The sequence below is a fragment of the Hydra vulgaris genome, chromosome 05 (genome assembly GCF_038396675.1).
Source record: "Hydra vulgaris chromosome 05, alternate assembly HydraT2T_AEP".
Classification (NCBI taxonomy): Eukaryota; Metazoa; Cnidaria; class Hydrozoa; order Anthoathecata; family Hydridae; genus Hydra; species Hydra vulgaris.
Genome location: NC_088924.1, coordinates 6,598,709 through 6,614,086, shown reverse-complemented (window position 1 = coordinate 6,614,086; position 15,378 = coordinate 6,598,709). Strand labels below are relative to the sequence as shown.

Genomic DNA, 15,378 nt, shown 5'->3' with positions numbered 1-15,378 from the left:
CATCTTGTTGCACTCAAAGGTTTTGGAAAAACTTTTTTTCCAAGATGATTTTTCAAAACTGTCCATCTACGAGATGATCCACTAAGAAAGTTACTAATGGCTTGCAACCTTCCAAAATAAGCCACAGCCTCTCCAGATGATTTTGCAGCATCATTAACAACCAAATTTAATGAATGAGCATGATATGGTACAAAGAAGACTCTGCTGTTCCTTTCCAATATTCTTTTCTGCACTCCTGACTGATGTTCTCTCATATTCGCACCTTTGTCGCAGCCCTGTCCACGTATATCTTCAATTCGAATCCCAGTTTAAGTCAACATTTGTAGAATAATATCTGTGAGTGCTGCAACAGTTGTCTGCTCTACAGGTATGAAATCGATGAAATGTTCACAGAATTTAACTTCAGCATTTTCCATCTGAACAAAACGTAGCACAATTGACATTTATTCCACTTTACTCACATCTTTGTTACAATCCACTATGATGGAAAAATATTTTGCCATTTTCAATTTGGACAAAATTTCTTCACGAATTCGTTTTGTAATTATTTGAATGAGTTTTGTATATTTTTCCCCAAGTAATGGGTGTTAATCTCCTCATTCTTTATTCGGTGAAAATGATCTCCCATAACTGCATCAAACTGTGCTAGCAGTTCAACTAGTTTTAGGAAGTTTCCATTACTTTTCTCATGTAAAACATCAGAACTTCCACGAAAGGCAAGATATTGTTCTCCTAAAAATGTCACTATTGCAAATAATCTTTCCAGAACTAACTGCCAACGCTGCATCTATGCAATGAGAAGTCGTTATTGTGATGCATTAAATGTTTTGTTGGTATCTAGTCGGTTTGCTAATTCCATCCATTTGCTTAATGAATAGATGTGATTTTTAGAAGTTTCATGTTCCTTCAGCTGTCTGTGCAAATTTTTCCAGTCTCCAAAACCGATTGTCTTCAAATGTAAGTCCATGTCACCAAACAACTTACATGAGAAACAAATGCAACATCTTTTCTTTTAGAGTATATAGCCAGGACCTTTTAACAACTTCACCATTCTTGAGTACTTTTGCGTGCATGAAGGATTAAATCTTCTGTTGTTGGCATTGACAGGAAATAGAAAAGTTTGATTGGGTGTTGATGGAGCATTTTAAAAAAGAGTCACTTGAAGATCATCTGGAATTCAATCAGGTCAATAGGCAGGATCTGTCAGGTCTGTAGTTAGTAAAGTTTGAAAACTCTGTTCTTCTTCTTGCAATGTAATTTGCGAAGTCGTAGATAAATTTGCTTCATCTCCTAATTTAGATTTTTCACCATTTAGCTCATTTTTCACTTCCAACTTTGAACTTGTTGTTGCATCTTGAATTTAATGGATTTCATCACAAACACTAACATCACAAGGATCTCTCATAGTTGTTGTTATATATATATACATTGTATATATATATATATATACATTGTATATATATATATATATACATATATATATATATATATATATATATATATATATATATATATATATATATATATATATATATATATATATATATATATTTATATATATATATATATATATATATATATATATATTTATATATATATATATGTAAGGGAAAGGCGCCTATGATGGCGTAGCGCCTATGATGGCATACCGGTCATATTTCCATTAAAATTGGTTTTGGTAAAAAAAAGATTAGACCTACATGACTATACTAACTTTACATTAGTTTTAGTGAAAAACGTCCCTTGTGCACAAATATTGTTTTTATAATCAACAAAAATCGATTTTGGGATGTGCTGTTGTAGTTTTATTTCCTTCATATATTTAAGATTGTGATTTTACTATTAACTGTGCAGAAATGAAATTTTCATGCATTTTACATTCAAGTTTTGTGCATTTAGTGGAATAGTTACTTTAATTTTATCTTTTGAACAAAGCAGACACAGCTTGTTTTAATAAAAATGACGACTTTTACACATGATGGCATACTGACGAGTTGGGGGTGTTGAAATATTGACGAGTTGGGAAAACCTTTTTTTTTTATAAGAAAAACTTATTTTTAAGTAAAGTTAAAATGCTCCAACATTTTTTTTGGTCAAAAAAATACGTAAAACGCAATATATTCTATGCGCATGCGCAAAATTTTACAATGTTGGTGCGTAGCATGAAATGGTAAATTAGGATGGTTTCGAGTAATTTCTGGCTTTTCTGAGGGAAGACACTAAGGTTAAATGAAATCATTAAGTTACCCTCGATCCTAACTTGCCCCATCCTCCCCTATGCCATCATAGGAGCAGTGGTTGCCTATGATGGCATACTTGTGCTTTTTTTTACAATAAGAACAACTTATAAAAAAAATAAAACTGATGAAAACTCCCAAGGTAATTATTGTTCTAGATGTAACAAGGAATGTATCCATATCAAAACTTTTATTATTGGTCTTCAGAATACTGAATAATGAAGCTTCAAAGTTAAGTATGCCATCATAGGCGCCTTTCCCCTATATATATATATACAGGCCCGTAGCAACCGGGTGGGCAGCAGGGGTATTTGCCCACCAAATAATTTTTCAAATAAATAATTTTGAAGAAATTGACTGAAAAATGATTAAAAAAAAAAAAGTACAAGTTAAAATTTTTCTCTCCCATGATTTACTGGTAAATTGAAGTTCTGTATGAGCCATTAAGAGTAAAATAGTTCCACTAAAAAGATCCATTTTTTTGCTCTAGAACCTGACAAAAACTTTATTAGTTGCACAAAGTAATTTTTCCCAAACAATAATAGAAAATTAGTTCAAACTTTTAAATAGCTTTCCAAAGACCGATGGCATTGTCCCTCTCCAGCTTGTTTGAACATTCAAGGTAAGTTCGCGTAGGAACTTTCAGAATGTCAACATATCTATTTTTACAGCTCGGGCTGCAACTAATCGAGAAGACCACCTTTTTGGACAAAGTCTTTCCAACTTTAATGCCATTATATACAGAGATGGGAAAGCCATATACGACCGCCTTTTTAAACTGGATCCAAAAAAATTTAAAATCTGACTTATTGTTTCAAAGAACGTTACGGCCGGTACATCAGCTTAAACCGCATCATTGATAACCAAGTTCAGATTATGAGAAGAGCAATGTATGTATGGCACGGGTGCGGTAGTTATCAAATTTCCAAATAGTTTTTGAACTCCATCTTTCTTTTTACTCTTTAAACTGGCGCCATCTTAGCCATGGATTCGTATCTTCTCTAAGTTTAAACCTTGCATAGTCAGTCAACCACTTAACATGTTCTATTAATCCTACTGCAGTTACATCTGTGGCATTTAGAAATCCGAGAAACAATTTATGTTGCAATTTTCAGAGTTTAAATTATCTCAACGTATGACTATGGAAATATGATCAACTCAAATGATATTGCTTATAGTATCAATTATGATAGCATAGAATGGAAAATTCTTGTACTTTGTGATCAAATAACATTTTTCTGCTTTAGACATATCGTAAATAATTTCATTTTGAACTTTAGACTTAAGATACTTTGCGGATCAAGATGGTAAACATGTGACCTTTTGTAAAATTGGGTCAAATTTAGCTTGCATAGTAACCAAACCCAAAATTTTTTTCTTTTATAATTACCCGCTGATATTATTTTGCGGTGTCCTCGAAAAGGCAGGCAAAGTTTTGAAAGGATCATTATAATATTAATGACTAGCTCAAGAACCTTTCTACATAATTTCGACTATTTTTGTTTATTGCATTTTCATGATAGACAATAAAAGCAGTTAAATGGATGTATGACTTTTCATTCTGTCTAATTTTTTCATTTAGATGACAAGATGAGTTACACCTTTAATTCACTGCCAATTAAGATTGAAATCACATCAATCAGCAAACAACCGGCAAGGCAAGTTTCCAAAAGAATAAAACGAGTATAATGGTTCTCAAAATACTGGTCGCCCAACTTTGCCTTACTCAAATGATCTTACTGACTTATATTGACTACGCTGCAGAATAGTTTCTATCAAACTGGAACTATACATTGTTTGTGCCGGGATAACTCAGTTGGTTAGAGTGCTGCTAAAAAGTTCTAAATAATTTTTGGCTGTAGTATCAGGATTGCATGCTCCAATCCCGGCTTCGCCTACTCAGCATATGAGTAGTACCTCGGTACAAAGGGTACTCGTCTTGATTAGCTCTGCTATTCAAAACCATTTTACATGTGATTTCATCACTTTGTAAATAAACTTAATAAAAGTTTGAAGTTTAATATTCTTATTCACTAACTCAATTAACAAACTGTTCGAATTTTGAATAAAAGTTTTATTCAAAATTCTAACAGTTTTGTTATAAAACAAGAAAACCAATTGCAATGCAACTAAATTAATTTTTTCTTTAGCCTTGTTAAAACTTAAAACTCCTCCGTATATGTTTTGTCAGGTTAAGTAAATTTTCCCGTTAAAAAATCGAGGGACCCTTTGTTTCTCAAGACCTCTGGCATTTGTCCACCCTGTTCATATGGTTGTTACGCTACTGTATATATATATATATATATATATATATATATATATATATATATATATATATATATATATATATATATATATATATATATATATAATGATATTTTGTGTAAAAAAAAAAAAAAAAATACAAAAACTCTTGAACGCATGAGAGTGCTCAATAATAAACAAATAGGGTTTATTAGTATTATTTATTTAATAGAGTATTATATATATGTGTGTGTATATATATATATATATATATATATATATATATATATATATATATATATATATATATATATATATATATATATATATATATATATATTTATAAATTTATAAACAAAGAAATAGTTTCATGCCTGAAAGCAATTATCGGCTATATAATACCCATCATGCCTAAATCTATGTATGTCGATCTATGGACTGAAGCCAATAAATGAATATCTTAAAATGGTCCATGTTTCTGATTTTTTGAACGTTATTCATAAATATGTAAAAAAATGTATAAAATGTATAAAACAAAGTATGTTATGCTACAGCAATGGAACATAACTATAGTAGGCAGACAAACTTCTTTAAATTTTTAATTATTCAAAATATTTAAATCATTTTTTAAGGAACAATAACAACCAATGAACAAAACAAAACCTTAAATAATAAAATTATAAACTATTTTTAATACTTTGATGTTTTAGGTTTGAACAGTTTTATATAAATTCTTGTCATAATTACAACTTGAAAAAAAAAAAAGATTTGTATTCAAAGTTACCCAGCTATTCAAATTCTTTATTCAGAGTATCCTTATTGGCTAAAACTTACATATTTTAAATTTAAAAAAATTCGACCATGGTCAACGGTCAGTTTCTATCAGGACAAAGTTGTTGTCACTGCTTGACTTTTTAAATTATTTTTTTTATTGAAATTCCATTTTGCAATTTCAATTATCCGTATTTTGACGCTGCAATTTTTTTGGGAAAAAAAGGTTGTCATTATTAACCTGGCCTCATAAAGGCTTTTTGTGAATTGAAAAGAAGGTTGGCCTAATAATAAAATGAAAATTTTAAAGAACTAAAAAAACATAATTTAAGATTAAAAAGACTCATAAATATAATAAAACGAAAAACTTTTAACTCAAAATTAACTTTAAATTACTTTATTCTTATAAGCAACTTATGAAATATATTTATAAATACTTGTTTTATGAAATATGTAAAAATCTAAAAACTTTCATCATCAAATTGATTTGAAAAATTTGTACCTCCATCTGGGTATAGTAAATACTGTATAGATACAAAAGTGTTTCGATCTATTAATCCTTCTGAACATTCCTTAAAAGTAATTAGTATTATAAATAATCAACCGAACTTTGAAATACAAAAATGATTTATAGAAAGTAAGAAATTTTAAATAGTATCATCATTATTTTGTACGGCTAAAGAACAAGTGTATGTAACCTCTTTATACTGACAAACACATTATATTTTAAACGCGTTTTATATTTTACAATAAAATAATATAGCAAAATTGTTTATATTAACGCAAACTTTTGATATAATAATATACAATACTAATAATAAGAAACAATCAAAATATTGTTTTAATATCGTTATATACAGTTTTCAACAACAGGTATATTTTAAGGTGGTAAAATAAAAAAAAATTAAATATTGATGCTATATCGAAATATTTATGTTTTTCTAAAGTTATGAATTGAATCATTCCAAAAAGTAACAAAGCTTATTTTTCTAACCCACCTATTCCTTAATTATGCGTATAAGTTAGTAAATTTGGACGAAGCAATTGATTTTTTTTAAACAATATCTAGAAAACATATTCTATAAATCAAACTTTAATGCAGTTTTGTATTATACAGTAAACAAAATTACAACTTTTATATCATAAATCGTTTCAGTTTAGAAAAAGTTATATAGACCTTCCCAAAGTGTAAATTTCAATATTATTTATAATTTTTTATTTATTTAGCTATAACAAACACACAAAAATATATGCTAGAAGTTTAAAGGAATTGCAATAAATACTTAAAAGATTGTCTTTGTTGAAAAGTCAAAAAATCCATGAAAGTTTAATAATTAGAAAAACCTAATAAAAAAATATTAGAACTATAGTAAGATTTTCAGAAAATTAAACCACTATTGTACACAACATCTTCTGTTTCTTTATGTTGTACACAACACCTTCCTTTTTTTTATATTGTACACAACTTCTGTTTCTTTATGTTTCACACAACACCTTCTATTTTTTATGTTGTATATAACACTTTCTGTTTCTACATGCTCTACGCAACACCTTCTTTTTTATAATGTGATTTAATAGTCTTTTTTGTATTGTTATTAGAAATTCATTTTTAAAGCTGTTTATTGGAGAGGCTAAATTAATCTCCTAAACAGTTCGTTCTAAAAAAAATATTTTATGCATGAATCTTAATCATCAATTTAGCAACTCGTTTAGGTTTTGACATTTAATATTACTCTGGCAATTCCTCACTACGAAGATTTTTGTGAGAAAAATTGGTTTTAAAGTGCTCAATTACAGTTTTTAGTGTATATAACTTTTGCTAGTAATTTTTCTGTTCTTAATGAACAATACTGCTCTGAATACTTACACCGAAAACTTAAACCTCTCGGAGAGAGTTGGTTTCTAACCACGTCTAACAAGAAATTGCATCACGAACTTGCATATAAGACTTAGTATCTCCATCTACAGCAACATTAATGATTTACGATTTTAAATAATTTTTACCAAGTTGTTATCTACGCTTTATGTGTAATTTATTTAGAGGATTTAATGCAAGCAGCATGAGTTTAACTAATATTTTTGTGGCAACGACGTTTAGTTATACTTTGATGCATGTTTATTAAGCAATTAATTTGTTTTAATTGCAGTGTATTCTTTCGGATTTCTTAAAAATTTAATACTGGTTGTACGTAGACCTCTCTCTTTTTTTAAATTTTTGTTTTAGGTGTCCCAAGAAGGCCTAAAGTTCTTGTCATAGAACACCGCAACAAAAGCATCTAACAAGGAAGTTCACGCCTCCTTCCTTACCGAAGGCACAAAATATGCTCAGAGCTCACTTCGAAAGCTGGATCTATTGCTTCAAAAGCAAACGCTCTAATCACTGCGCCACGGTTGCACGTAAGTTTTAAACATCTTTCAATTGTTGATGTCAACTTAAAAATATAGTTAAGTTCATAATCATATTAAACATTTTTTGTTATCATCATCAAAAACTTTTTTTTAAGCCGCCAATCCATTTCCATGGCTTGGTTGGTGTGCCAAAAAGCGGTTTTTTGGGAGTCATTTGAATTATTGACAGAAAAACACTTTAATTCATAAAGATTCTTTCTCTTGCTCCAGCATACCTTTTTTTAACACATTTATAAGAAAACTACTCAAATATGTTCAGCCAAAATAAATGTTAATAAAGAATCTATGTCTTACAAAACGAAGTTTATTTTTATATATATTCAATCAAAAACTCAAAAACGGGTTCTTGAAAAAAAAAAGTCTTCAACAAACAAAAATATTCGTTTCCCATTTTTTGACCAAAGGGTAATAAACAATTATAATGGCCAGTATATAGTATAGTATGTTAAAGTAGCCGGGTTTTAGATAAATTTTATCTTTTTTATTGCATTAGATGAAATTAGGTGACAAAAAAATTATTATTATTCTAACTTAAGATAACTAAGATTTTATTCTTTAAAATTTCATGTATTCTATGTATTTATAGTTTTATCTCATGCACAAGGTGGTTCATAAGTTTTGTCATTCTTATTAACAAGTTTTGTAATTCTTATTAACAAGTTTCGTAATTCTTATTAACAAGTTTCGTAATTCTTATTAACAAGTTTCGTAATTCTTATTAACAAGTTTCGTAATTCTTATTAACAAGTTTCGTAATTCTTATTAACAAGTTTCGTAATTCTTATTAACAAGTTTTGTAATTCTTATTAACAAGTTTCGTAATTCTTATTAACAAGTTTCGTAATTCTTATTAACAAGTTTCGTAATTCTTATTAACAAGTTTCGTAATTCTTATTAACAAGTTTCGTAATTCTTATTAACAAGTTTCGTAATTCTTATTAACAAGTTTCGTAATTCTTATTAACAAGTTTCGTAATTCTTATTAACAAGTTTCGTAATTCTTATTAACGAGTTTCGTAATTCTTATTAAAATATCACCCGTAATTAGTAAAGCTACCCTAGCAGCAAAAAAAAAATTTCTTTATTAAAAATTTAGTAAGTGGAAGAAAAGTGCTAAACCAAAATCTCTACAATTTAACGGGTTAGGAAATTCATTTTGTAACTTTTGCAAACTAAGTTTTAGAATTTTGCGTCATCACTGACGCGAATTTCAATTTAAATACTTAATTGGTATCTTTAAGCTTAAAAAATCTACTTAAAAAACATTGTAGGTTTAATTTAAACCCACAAAGTAATCTTGTTTTTAAAGTTGTTTTAATATTTTTTGAATAATAAAAACTCAACAAATAATCTGTAATGTGTACTTACAGTTTTAAACCCTCGATACATTCTTTGAAGTTCTTCTTTTGTAAAATCGGTTTCTTCCAGTAAACCTTCCAGTCCAAGTGTAGGAAACTCTATGATTTCAGGGATTTCTATGCCTAAATTTTATTAAACATCATTTTTACTTCAATATTTCGTAAAATAATATTTACTATTAGTTTTATTTTTTTGTTAATAGCAGATGTTAATATTATTTACTGTAAAATTTACAAAATAATATTTATCCCTTGGTTTTAAGGTCAAGGTAAAAACGTCTTTAATGATTAGATAAACTACATTAACTTACACTACAGTACAATATTCGATGATTGCTCGGGCAATATAAGTAATATCGACGAGAAAGTTTCTCGTGCTTTTCTACAGTACTTCGTGAATTAACAATTCTTAAACAAAACTAAATATTAAAATTAAACATACTAATAATAATTAGCAACATTATTGTTAGATAAAGATAACATCATTACTAAAAAAAACTTTATCACAAGATAGAGACTGCATCATAAGGTAACGTTATCACTGTTAAATTAAAAATCTGTTGTGAGTATCATGTTATAGTTAAATCTTGATTGAAAGAAACTTTTAAACTTAAATAAGTCGAAAATCTATAAATATAGCATTTGTTTTGATTATGGCTTTAAACTTTGTTTGGTTTTATTTAAGAATTGTTAATTAAACATTTTTATAATAGCCAGAGTTTTTCTAAGTTTTTCACAACTGTCATTTTTATATATATTCGTATATATAAAGGTTCGCCTATATAATGCTGAGAATAATAGAACCGATTCAAAACGTATTATATACGTTTCGATAGATTTTAAATGCCTGTTATACGTTTATAAAGACTACACGCTTTTACTACGTTTAATAAATCTAATAGATATATACTTTTTGAATTTTGAAGTTTAATGATGCTTTGTTCTAAAAATAACTCTGGATTTCATTTTAAATGGTAATCGATCAAAATTAAACGTTTTGTCTAAACGTTGTTTCGATGTTTAATAGATATTGGTGTTTACTGGGTATGAAGGTAAAAAAGATTTAAAGGGAGATGTTTATCAATGAAAAGTTATCATTAAATTTTTTAACAATAATGTTATTTAGAAGTTTCAAAAGCCAATCACTTGTCAGTAGATGACATTGAATAGACAATATGACTTTACTAAAATTATCTAGATCCCAGTGGCACAGTATGTTTTTTACATGTTCTTTAGACGTTTTTATTAGATTTAAATCTAATAAAAACGTTTTAAAATCGTTTTAAGAACGTACCGTGCTCTACCTACTCTACTCCCCCAAATCAACTCCCCCTACTCTGCTTTCCCTGTTATACAATAAAAAGTTTAGACAAGTTGGAGGGCAGTATACCATTATTAACCATTATGAATTACTTACACAAAACCAGTTTTTAAACCAGTGTGTTTACTTGGACTAGCTAAATTTTTCCTTTAGAATTTTTAAAAAATGTTTGAAAAATTTAAGCTTTGTTTTGTCGGACTATCAAATTGTTGAGAAGATACTTAGCAACAGTACGCAATAAAAACAAATTATATAGCCTTCTTGATTTGTTAATTAAATGTTGTTACCATTATAAAAAATGTAACTCCAGGCCTTGCTAGCATTACATTTTTAGGACAACATTTAAAACTACAATCTTGTATTTTAGAAACAAGAAGTATTTAAGATTAATGAATTTTTCAAATCTTTTGTTTTAGTTACTGTTCGTTTCACTTTTTCACAACAACATAAAAATTTAGACTAATAAAATGCAATCGATTGAGCGTTTGAAATTATCCTAACGCTTTAAACTTGTTTTAAATATGAGTTTTTTTTAAATTTACATTCTGTAAGTAAAACAACTTGTAAAGACTCGAAAACTGAAGATGTGCCTGAAAATATCTATTTTGTGTTATACGTTAAAATAATTTAGCAAATATAATACGTTTTTAATATTCTTTGATAATGAATAAATACTTACTTGATATGACACTCATAGTTGATAATTTTCGAAGACGACTATCGGTAATAACACTCCGAAAGCAACTTTCTAAAATATTAACGCATTTTTTAAAACAAATAAACATTTTAATCTCAAGGATAAAAGAATTAAAAAAAAAAAGTTATTCTTCCTATTTTTGACCCGTTATAATTATTATTTTATTATTATTATTTTTAATTTAATTCAATTTTTTTTAAAATTCTAGCTAACAACTACTTACGAAAAAAGTTACGGAATGAATTTCTAAATGACGAAGTTTTCCGGTTTTCTCTATCTGAAATGGGTGTTTGCAGTGTGTGTCTTGTCGTAGCAAATCGCAGCTCTCTGCGACTTTTTAAATTGTCTGCGGAAAAAATTGTGAACGCGCAAATCAGCTGATTAATTTAAAAATGAAACACTTATTTGAAATGAATGATACTTTTAAAACCAGCTAATTTTGTTTTTATACATAAAAGTTACGAGTATCTTTATAATTTTAAAGTTTCGATTACCTCTTTGATCAGGAACTAGACATCGAACTAAGAACAAACCCATTTTGCCTTTTTTTTAACCTAAAATAAATTTTTGTATGTGTACGGTTATAGTCATTTTGTTTTTGGCACTTTTTCTGACTTTAAAATTTTATTTAATCATTAACTTTTATTTACTATTAACAATTAAATTTTTTCAAGTTTTGTTTTAAATCTTTACATAAATTAACAATGTGTTTTTCAAAACATTTTTAATAAAAGATTTTCCATTAAAACGTTTTTTAATCGGAGTAACCAAGCAACCAGAGTAAACTCTTTGTCAAGCTTGAAGGGAAAAATGTTTATAAATCGTTTTCTTATTGCAAAGATAGTTTTGCAAAATATATAAAAAAACTATTTTTTAATAGATGTTTTTAAGATCTTTTTTTTTTTTTTTTAAGTTTTATCAAATAGATTTCTACTTCTTTTCAATAATTAAAGAACAAACAAAAACACTGAAAAAAAAAAAAAAGTGCCTTTGGTGACTTTCGCCATCAATCGGCTGCAATATTTTTTTTCTAATTATCATTCGTAACTTTGATATCAATAATATTAAAGTAAAAGAATATTCTATTGAAACAACTGTTTGTGACACAAAGAATTATTTTGACTTTGCTTCTTTCTTTGCTGAATATCGAAGTAAATGAAAAGGTCATAGATATATAACATTGGGTAACAATTTGAAAAAATATTTCTGTTGAATTTGATTTGGGGGCCTATTTTGATTAAAATTGGCATGCTAATTTCAAAATTAAAATCAGTTTTTTTAGTATACTAACTTTTTTTCTCCACTCTTTCCACTAAAAACTAATTTCCACCGTAAAAAAGTTACCAGCTGATTGCGACTGGGCTCGTCTACCTTACAATCTACAAAAGTGGTTTGTCTAGGCTCCAACTACTTTTTGTGTGAATTGTTAATTTTAATCAAAACATGTTTTACATCAAAATGTTTTTATATTTCCTTTATTTCATGTTTGTTCCTATTACTTTTTGTCGTAAATGCCTATATAAACCCCTGATTCAATTTGCTATATTTGTGGTAGTTTTACTATTCCAAGTAAGAGGGGAAACATCAATATTAAACAAGGCTGTTTTGTATATTTCAATTTAAAACTTAGTGATTAAGACAAGTCATAGGCCCCTCACAAAGTGTGCAAACACTGTGTCAAAAGTTTTCGTATGAGGACCAAGAGAACACGAGAAAATCATTCGGGAATACCATAACCTATAAAAATATCATAAATCTAAGGTTTGGCGGCAGCAAAAAGATCATTCTCCACTGGTTCTTTTGTCTAGTAAATACATCAGGCTCATAAAAAAAAATGAAATGACAATAGTTTAACTTAATTTACCATTAGCTATAAGACTACTGTGTCATTCAAACGAAATTTCAGAGCCAGTACTTAAACAACTATTTTCTTAAGAAGAAATGAATGATGTTGAAGAAGGCAGTGACAGCAATGATGCAGATTTTGAGCATCATAACTCAGCTTGTAATGAATTTGATCGGTCTGAGTTGAACGACACCAGCATAAAATATATAGGGGATAGTACAGTAATTAAAATTGAAAAAATTATTTTTTTAAAAGTTTATTTTTATATCAATAATATTATAGTAGATTCCTAAATTTTTCTTGTTTGCAAAAAAAACTTTGGTATTTGTGTCAAATCTTTGTTTAAAATGATTCAGTATCAATTTTTATCAATAGCTACGCTTTAATTTTTTCGTTACTATGCATTTTTGCAATGATATTAAACCACAAAATGCAATAAAAGCACCCCTAACCTGACTGTATAAAACAAAGTATTGTTATTCCACTGTTGGTTTTTGTTTATTGAATTGATTTATGCGCGTTAATTGCGCGCAAGACAGCTATTTATACTACATTATGTTTTTGTTAAGGCTATTTGTGACTCTATACCTTTGTTTTTTCCTAATATCTTGTCTAAATAAAAGTCCTATGGGTAAATTGAAAAGTATCGCCAAAAAAGCTTTACCAAATGAAAAATCAAAGTTTCATGAAAACAGCGATAAAATTGTCTACATTTTTAAAGAAACCACTGCTATACTTTCAGACTGATGTTAAAAATAATTGAGGCTTGGCCTACTTTAATATGTTGTAAAACAAAAAAGTGAACAGGATCTTTAAAATATAAATTAAGATTTTAAAGTTATTGTGAGATTTATATTACCTAAAAACATAATTATGCTTTTTAGATGTCTAGAACGAGAAGATTTTGTAAACTTACATTTTAGTTCTTCTAAAAAAATAAGCCTATTTATAAGACTAAAAACTTGTTGCGATAGTTTAATGAGGAACTGTTTATTTATCTACTACTACTGCTAAAAAGAACTTTAATGCAAAACAAAACAATCTAGTTAAATATAAGTGTGTTTTGGATTAGCTACTTGACCAAAACCCTAATGTTGTAGCATTTCGTAAAATGGGTAAAAAATTGCCATCAATTTTGTATGCGCTCCAAAAGGTTCATGGTACAAATTCCAGTCTAAAAAATTGGGCGGAAAAATGACATATAACTGAATTTTTATTCTAGCTGTTGTTTACTCTATCAAACCAATATTTATATCATTTCTTCTGATAAATTTTCTGAAAAATGTATACATTGAAAAAAACAGTGTTCTAATGATTTGCTAAATCAAACCATACGAGATGTCAAAAACTATATACATGATGATGAACTGCTCTAAGTATTGAAGTAAGATCAGCTATTCTAAATTCTATGATGAACAACAATATTTTTAATAACTTTTTTAATGAGTTAGGAATGACATCTATTAATAATGGGCAAAATTGTAGTTTACGTAAAGACACTAAACAAGTCTCGGTAGCAGAAAAGAAATGTAAGCAATTCCAGAACGCAATGAAAAACATGATTTTTGACCAAAAACATGTAGTTTTCATAAACTTTTTTCTCTTATGTCTTTTTTTTATAATAAAAGTTGAACCTTGAGGTTTTTTGCATCAATTAGTTTGACTTTTTTCCAGCATTATATAGAAAGTACAATGTTTTATACGGCATCTTTTATATATTATCTTAAGGTCTTAAGACCACTATTGATAAAAAAAACTTGCCGCGGGACATGTTTTTTCAAATGTAGATTTTGAAGGTAAGATTTCCTAAGCACCAAAACACATCTAATTTGTAAGAAACTTTCCATATATTTAAATATATATAAAATTCATACATTATTTTTAAGTTCTCAGCGTATAAAAACTTTTAGTTATAAGTGTATGTGTAATAAGCGTATAAAAAAGCGTATAAAAAAATGTAATAAGCGTTTAAAAAAGGTTAGTTTGTATTGAAAAAAAAAGTGTTTCTGAAAGAGTCCATGTGGAAGTGGCAATTATAGCCTTTCTTAAATTTAAAACAAGTATTTATGTTTTTTTAATGAAAAAATGGTACTTGGAAATTTGTTTAGAAATTATGTATATAATTTTTTTATTCCTTTGCGTATCGTTTGTTTCGGGCTTGATTTTTTATGTCTTTTTATTTTGTTTCAGTGGCATTTCACGTCAAATATTCCATACTAAGGGACAAAGCGTTTTGTCAAAAAATCATCAGTTTTCCCAGCACAAAAAATTCAATAACTTTGGATCTAAGAAACTTCTTAAGTTAAAAGACCTCTTTTTTTTAAAAAGTCTTTTTAAGCTCTGTACAACTATGTAAGTCATATATAAATATATTAACAAAAAAAAAAAAATCCTTTGGAATGACTAGCGATATAATCATGAAACAAAAAAAATCAAGAAAAATTTTATTATTTATAAAAAAATTGTTTTTGTGACCAAAATAAAATATTAGTCGT

General features: G+C 27.8%; 1 protein-coding gene across 1 annotated transcript in view; it reads right to left on the bottom strand.

The window, feature by feature from the left end:
* Positions 1-11,665, bottom strand: part of LOC136080501 (calsenilin-like) — a 46,777-nt gene extending 35,112 nt beyond the window's left edge. The window contains exons 1-5 of the mRNA XM_065797236.1: positions 11,532-11,665; positions 11,261-11,383; positions 11,020-11,088; positions 9,030-9,142; positions 5,755-5,824 (exon numbers count right to left, since the gene is read on the bottom strand). Of these exons, the coding sequence (XP_065653308.1) occupies positions 5,755-5,824; positions 9,030-9,142; positions 11,020-11,088; positions 11,261-11,383; positions 11,532-11,574 (418 nt within the window). The 5' untranslated portion in view covers positions 11,575-11,665. The remainder of the gene's footprint in view (positions 1-5,754; positions 5,825-9,029; positions 9,143-11,019; positions 11,089-11,260; positions 11,384-11,531) is intronic.
* Positions 11,666-15,378: the final 3,713 nt, after the last annotated feature.